The sequence below is a fragment of the Castanea sativa genome, chromosome 9 (assembly GCF_040712315.1).
Source record: "Castanea sativa cultivar Marrone di Chiusa Pesio chromosome 9, ASM4071231v1".
In the NCBI taxonomy this organism is placed as follows: Eukaryota; Viridiplantae; Streptophyta; class Magnoliopsida; order Fagales; family Fagaceae; genus Castanea; species Castanea sativa.
In genome coordinates this window covers 10,913,512-10,921,138 of record NC_134021.1, presented here as the reverse complement: position 1 = coordinate 10,921,138, position 7,627 = coordinate 10,913,512, and the positions used below count along the sequence as shown (strand labels likewise).

Genomic DNA, 7,627 nt, shown 5'->3' with positions numbered 1-7,627 from the left:
CACATCACCCTTTCTAGGGGCTTGCGCTAAGGGGATCCTTTATCTCTTTATTTGTTTTTGTTATGCGCAGAAGGTTTATCGGCCCTGCTGCACCAAGCAGCTCATGATAAAGTGTTGAGAGGCATGTCGGCTTGCCAGAAGGGCCCTAAGATTTCTCACATGTTTTTCGCTGATGATTGTTTGATTTTTGGTTGAGCAACCATTAAAGAATGTGAGGAAATTCTGATGTTACTAAAGGTCTATGGAGAGTCCTCAGGCCAGCAACTAAACAAACAAAAAACATTACTTTTCTTTAGCTGCAACACAGATAGGAGAATTCAAGAAGCAATTAAAGGTAGTTTTGGCGCCTAGGTATTCAAGGTAGTTTTGGCGCCCAGCCACTTTAGTAAAGAATTACTAAAGTTTATATTTAATGAAATTAAATTTCATAAAATATGAATAACTAAAAGATTAAACCGAGGACTCAAATAATAAAATAATGATTTACAAAGTGACAATTTATTATGATTTTGTTCACTATGAATGTTTCATGGAGGGGTTAAATGATATTATAGCATTGGGATATAATTTATTAATAATGCCTAAAGTGCAATTATATTTCTATAGTGGTACTTGTTATATAATTAATGATAACTTTGAGCTTGTCAAGAGTTTATGGAAGCCCAAAACCCATTGGAGCTAGAGCCTTATATGTCCATTTGGTCCCATTCCAAGCCACACACTAAAGTCCAATTGGGCTAACCCAAATGCTAATTTAATTAGATAATTAGTTGTTGAGTTATTAAATAAAATAACTATATTTGGTAGTTAAACGTACGTACAATTAAAAGAAGAGAAAATTATTTTTTCTTTGATAAACACAATTTTCAACCAAAAAAAAAAAGTATATATGTAAGAACTGATTGAGAGATCACACAATTTGAGCATCATGTGGAATTATGATGAAGATTGAAGGTATTCTCAAGATACAATCTGCTTCTTCTTTTTTTAATTTCATTATATCAAGATACACTTTCTATTTTTTGTTCTAGAATTCAAATTTGTATGTTATATCTTATGAATAAAGTAGATCATCGTGTTGCTTCCGCCGCATGTTTTGTGTAAGATGCAAAATTATGTTTTCCAACAGATATAACATATGATCCTGATCCATTAATTGCTGTTGTCTCAAGCAAGCAACAATCCAATTTTTTGCATAGATATGGTTAAGCTCTGTACTAGTATGAATAGCAAGGTTGGAATCATGCCACACAGCTCTAGTAAAATTATAGAAAAGGAATAGATGAGATATGGATTCATCCTCCTCTTTGCACAAGGGACATAAGCTATGAGCTAGAATTCCTTTGCTGTTCAAAATCAAATTTACAAGCAAACTCTCATGTAGAAGCTTCCACACAAAAGTGTTGATTTTAACATGGACTTTCACCTTCCAAACAAGAGGCCAAATTTCCTAGGGAATATTGTGGTCTCTATGTTGGTTGGTATGAGAAAATGTGGCATCTTTAAGTAACAGGTTGTAGGCTTTCTTGACTTTGTATTCACTCGAGGGAGAATCCAATTCTTTGTAGGCTTTCTTGACTTCTTCTCTCTCAACACTCAATTTCCCCTACCAAATTAAAATAAATGAGTCTGCTTGTTTTAATGAAAACTCCAAAAAAAAAAAGAAGGGCAAAGAAGATAAGCTTGGTAGAGAGTAGAGAGTAGAGAGATTATTGTTATTATTATTAATAGGGTGTTCACCAAACTGCACAAACTACAAAAACTGCACTAAAACCGCCCGCAAAATGGCATAACTGCACCACACCGCAAGTAACAATGCACTGCATTGCGTGGTGTAGTGCAGCTTGTGGTTTTATAATAAGAAAACCGCACCGCACTGCGCCCTCTCTATATATTAATATATTTATTTTTTAATATTAAATATATTATTAATCAATAGTTTAATAACCCTAGTTTTCAAAAAAAAAAAAAAAATTAATAACCCTTGCAAGTGTTGATTAGGAAAAGCCAACCAAAAATATAGAAAAACTAGCTCAATAGTTTAAAATTTGGCCCAAAACAAAGGAAAAAATCAGTTTTGGGCTAGACAGGAAAAGCACAAAATTTGAAAAATATATTAGTTTCAAACCGCATTTTATACACCGCATCGCAAATGTGACCGCAAAAATGAAGTATGGTACTATTATGGTTTTCACTAAACTCTAAATCGCATCGCATCACATTGCATCGCACATGTGACTGTAAAAATGAGGTGCGGTGCAGTTATGGTTTTGCCTGAACTGCACTGCAAAGTGCAGTACTAAAAATTGCCCAAAACCGCACCACACCACCACGAACACCCTTAATTATTATTACTTACTATAAAAGTGACATAATTTATTAAGATTAAATTACAAATTACATCTATTAATTTTTCCTAGAATTCAATTAAGTTCTTTAACTTCACTTTTACTCAATTCAATCCTCCCTTTAATATTTGTAAAAAATAAATTGTTAGGGACCTTCAACACAACATAGTTTTTTGTATCAAACAAAGCCAAAATTGATTGAATTGAACAAAATTGAAAGTTAGAGGATTGGATTAAATTTTACACAAAATTAGTAGGTATAATTTGTAGATTAGCCTTTTATTAATTTACAGGTTGGTCCAAAATCAAGTTCTGTATCACTGTTAATATGGTTTATATAAAATAAAAATAACGTTAGCAGACATGTGACAGTTTGGCCGAGTGGTCTAAGGCGCCAGATTTAGGCTCTGGTCCGAAAGGGCGTGGGTTCAAATCCCACAGCTGTCAATATAAATAGTGTTTATGTTTTGTTTTCTAATACCAATCTTTGGTTTTAAACGTCGTCGTTTTCCTTTGTGTAGTTGTACTTCTTTTTGTCACTTTTTCACTCACAGTCGCTTTGAACTCCCAAGGAAAAAGTGGAAATGGCGAGAGCTCTGAGTTCGAGAAACAAACCGGGTTTCCACAATCTCCTGACTCGGTTCCTCAACTCACCGAGTCCACCTCATCGTCACGGAGCTACAAAATCGCTTGAAACCCTAGCCTACGAAGAGGTCCAAGCTTCGACGACACCGAAACCCTACAACTCAACAGCCTTCGTTCTTCACGGCCTTTTGGGATCCGCCAGAAACTGGAGATCGTTCTCTCGAACCCTAGCTTCCGCTCTCTCCAACTCCAATTCCTCTCCATTAGAGTGGAGGCAGGTGCTTGTGGATTTAAGAAACCATGGAAAATCGGCCGAGATAGAAACCCTAGAACCGCCTCATGACATGGTCAACGCGGCCAACGATTTGGCCAATTTAGTCAAGGCTCGAGGTTGGGCTTGGCCTGAGGTTGTTATCGGCCACTCCATGGGTGGCAAGGTTGCGCTTCAGTTCGCTGAGAGTTGTGCTCGTGGTGACTATGGTGATTCTGTTTCATTGCCCAAACAGGTTTTTTCTTCACTACTTTTCCTTTGAACATGAAAAGTTTGCTGTTAAATTTGCATTTCTTTTTTGGTGGGTGAATTTAATTCATAAATTATCATAGAATACAAATATACTTTTAATTCTTCCAATGAGAGCAATTTGTGTTTGGGAAAAAATCAATTAGTAACTAGTCAAGAGTCTCGTAGCTCGACTGGCACCTCTTGGTGTTTCCAACAGAGACGTCAAGAGTTCAAATTGTCCTCCCCCCAACCCAACTATTGAATTATCAAAAACAGAAAAAAGATCGATTATTAACTGATAATATGCAGCAGAACTATGTGTGTAACCCTTCAATGTAGCTCGACTGGCACCTCTTGGTGTTTCCAATTGAGACGTCGAGAGTTCTAATTGCCCTCCTCCATCTATTGAATTATAAAAAAAAGGATCGATTAGTAACTGATAATATGAAGTCGAACTATATGTGTAAGCCTTCAATGTGAAGGAAAAGGCTTGGGAGTTGGGACCAAGTATAGTATCTAGTGATTACTAGAGGTAAACAGACATCAAGAATGTAATTGTTGTAGTATGACTCCTGTTGTTAAGGGTTCAGATTAACCATTGACACAGTATAATCTTGAATTTGTGGTACTAGGAGACTCAACCATTTTTAGTTACTTGCATATGTGGGAAAAAAAAAAGTGTCATTTTTTGTTTTCCTGATGCAGAACAGCTTTGGATACTGGATTCTGTCCCCGGAGAGGTGAACCCTGAAAACAGTGATGGAGAAGTTGAGAAGGTTTTGCAGACCTTACAGAGTTTACCTTCATCGTTCCCATCACGAAAGTAAAACCTTTTTCCCCCTCTTGTAATGTATTATAATTTGTTGTAAAACTTAAGTTAGGATCCTTAAGTTGACTTTGTTGAGTTCCATTTAGTAAAAAAAAGTAATTTTAAATTAGAAGATCAGGGCCCATCATCTCATAATTTCCATTTGAAAATGTATAGTTTACCAAAAACAATTGGGTGAAAATTTTGACATTTGATCTTAACTTTGAACTTTATCACTTTATTCTTATCAATTTTGAATCACTATTAAAGATTGGGTTATTTCTCTATTGGAGCCATCAATTCTTTCTGAACATTTACTTGTTTGATTTATTAATCAAGAGCTATCGAACAATAAATTCCAATTTTGATCCACTGGTTGATGTAAGAGAATTTGATGGACCTAGGCTAAGGAACTTTACCTAAATGTTGCCATTAGTTTTGCGCATGGTTGATATATTTTTATATAATTGGGCCTACTGTAACCCTGGGATAACCAATCCAGAAGTAGGTGTGAGGTGAAGTTGCACTCTAGGAGCTTTTTCTTCTGGCTGGGGTTGCTGGATATAGGTTAAATAATCATTATAAAGATTAGTTTCATTTCTTAAATTTCTTTCATAAAAATTATCGGGAACTGGAAGAGAAATGGCTGCTCATGCTGCATATTTTTGTAGTATTTATTGTTTATTTATTTATATTGCTTGATCTTAGGTGGTGCAACTTACACTCTTGAAGGGACTAAGGCAGATCACACAGTAGTTTCCTGGGGTCCAGATTAATAGTCTGGCCCCAGGGGTGTGATGAGAACCTCGCACAACCTAATAGGGGAAGCCAACAAGCTCTCCCTCACACATTTCAATAATATTTTTATGAGAGCGTGATAGAACTCAATGCCTAAAGCGTAGGTGATTTACCCTTGGTGGCAGTCATTACTGGTTCGGATAAGAAACAGTTATGAAACCACTCTTTAATCTGTGCTCATCTAAGGCTTTATAAATATCTTTTTGTTTTTGATCTTTACGTAAATTATTATCCAACTTTTAAGGGTCACTATCTCCCCCCCCCCCCCCCTTTTTGTCTTTTGTTTTTGGGTACATGTTAAAACTCAACTTAGATCTTTGACTGGTATTATAAGTAGACTCAACAACAATGCTTATAGTGGCCTGATATTTACATGGGTAAGCGGAAGTCAAATCAGCACCTGAACTATATGGGTGGTTAACTTCTGACTGCAAGTTATTCTCCAGCAATTCAGTAATTGATACGATAAAAGTATCACAATTTTATTTAATAAGTTGGGTTGCAACTTAACGATGCCATAGTGAGAATGTTGATCCTATATCAAGCCTGGCCAAGAACCATTTTACTTGCTAAATCATCATTTGTAGATTAAGTTCATTATAGCATTGGACTGTACATGGAGGTTAAAATTAGTTGTCATTTTTGAAAACTAAGTAGGCTTGCGCATATACAATGTTATCATTTCTTCTTATTAGAGCATCAATTATGATTTTGTGACAAATCATGTTCCTGGTGTCAGGTGGCTTGTCAATCATATGATTGAACTAGGGTTTTCCAAGTCCTTGTCGGAATGGATAGGCAGCAACCTCAAGAAATCAGGAGGGCATGAGACATGGGCATTTAATCTTGAAGGTGCTGTGCAGATGTTCAATTCATACAGGTAAGTATGTGATTTTTTAATAAATCCATTTAAAATCACTTCCTTAGTTCCTTATAAAAAGGTACATAAACAGTGTAAAAATCCTGTAGGGAGAAGTCTTATTGGCCCCTTTTAGAGCATCCACCAAAAGGTATGGAGATAGCAATTGTGCGCGCAGAGAACAGTGACCGGTGGGACTCAGATGTGATCCAGCGGCTTGAAAGCCTTGCCACTCGAGTAGGAGATGGGTCTGAGGGGAAGGTTTCTGTTCATGTGCTTCCCAATTCAGGCCATTGGGTTCATGTGGACAATCCAAAGGGACTTTTAGACATGATTACTCCAAAGCTTGCATCTCTTAAACCTCATAGTACTTGATATAGTGGGTATCAACAATGTAACAATTTTATATTCTGAAATCTGATTGGTTATTCAATAATGACAACCTTTTTAAAAAAACAGGTTTGATGTGTACTCTCTTAGAAGTTAGAACTTCGATTTTGAGAGTACAGAAGTCATGATTACAGAGTCAGATCCATCCGAATGTATTTCAATTTTTAATACAGTTTCTGTATCATTTGGATTTGCTGGTCTAGTTTGGGACTTCCATTTGAAGTTGAAATTTGGAATGTAATCGGTTGACAAGCATTCTTAGGTTGTAGTAAAGTTAAATGAGATTTTACCTCAGAATTTGATTTTTTTTTTTCCTTGTGATCTGTAAGTCGTAATATGTGCATTCTTTATGTAATCTGTCTCACATGCACCCCATGTTAGATATGGATGTTCCAAATACTTGTTACACAAAATACAAGTTCGGATTTGTGGTGGGTAAGCCGTAAACTTGTTATTGCTGAAATCATATAAAAGCCTACTCGTGCGTCTTGGACATGCTTTCTCTTATGAATTTGATGAGAACATTCATGAGTTACTCGTTTATTAGATCTTCTTGTATGATGTGTATTTTATAGGGAAAAAATGTGTGTGTGCGTGTGTGTGTGTTCTCATTTGTTAACTGCTTTAGATGCTTTAGATGGAAGGATCAATTGATTCATTTAGCAAAATGAGAGACTAAATTAACAAAAATTAAATTTTAAGAATTGGTTTGGCAATCTATATTTATATAATATCTAGAAACTGTAGAATATTTTTATTGTTGCTGCGTTCTTGTTAAGCCACATTAATATAACATTTTTGTTCATTTGGTCCACTTTAGTCCATTCAGTCTATTTAATGTAATTGGTCCACATGGCTCAAGATAATTGGTTAGTTAATTCAACATGTGCTCTATGAATTAAGCCATGTACTAAATAAGCTACATGTGCTCAAATCCTAACTAACTCATCATAATCCTAATCTCAACTTGGAATCCAGCTTATTGGTATTCATTCTTATAACGGTGGAGAGCATCTTTCTCATTAACATTTATCTTGTATTAAAGCAAGATCACTTCTAGCTTTCAAGTTGTTTCCAGTTAAAATGCTGGTTCCTTCATCTACAAGACTGTGTTTGTGAGTTGATATTTTTGGGGGCGGCAAGGAAAAATGGTTAACATGGTAGTGCTTGGTTTTAGTTTGACTTATTTGTTTCTATAACTTGAAAGAGCACATTAAAAAAAAGTTTGTGATATCTCTATCAAACCGGTTGAGAGAGACGATCAAAGTTACAAAGTTTGTGATATTTACAAGAATCTTGCACGTGTTTTAAGTAATTCAGTTGATAGGATGTTTTAA

General features: G+C 35.6%; 1 protein-coding gene and 1 non-coding gene across 2 annotated transcripts; both read left to right on the top strand.

Moving 5' to 3' along the window:
* Nucleotides 1-2,715: 2,715 nt before the first annotated feature.
* Nucleotides 2,716-2,795, top strand: TRNAL-UAG (transfer RNA leucine (anticodon UAG)). The gene has a single exon. It is a non-coding gene; the product is annotated as a tRNA-Leu (tRNA).
* An 80-nt stretch (nt 2,796-2,875) lies between these two features.
* On the top strand, nt 2,876-6,611 carry LOC142609375 (uncharacterized). Its single transcript, XM_075780945.1, has 4 exons — nt 2,876-3,439; nt 4,146-4,258; nt 5,781-5,921; nt 6,011-6,611. Exons 1-4 carry the CDS (start codon nt 2,933-2,935, stop codon nt 6,273-6,275), a joined length of 1,026 nt encoding a protein of 341 aa, XP_075637060.1. The 5' UTR covers nt 2,876-2,932; the 3' UTR covers nt 6,276-6,611.
* Nucleotides 6,612-7,627: the final 1,016 nt, after the last annotated feature.

Excerpts from the sequence above, each read along its gene's own strand:
- LOC142609375 (XM_075780945.1), top strand. The coding sequence starts at position 2,933 with ATGGCGAGAGCTCTGAGTTCGAGAAACAAACCGGGTTTCCACAATCTC. Across the intron at positions 3,440-4,145 it reads CTGTTTCATTGCCCAAACAG|CTTTGGATACTGGATTCTGT; the intron begins GTTTTTTCTTCA and ends GATGCAGAACAG. Across the intron at positions 5,922-6,010 it reads CAGATGTTCAATTCATACAG|GGAGAAGTCTTATTGGCCCC; the intron begins GTAAGTATGTGA and ends AAAATCCTGTAG.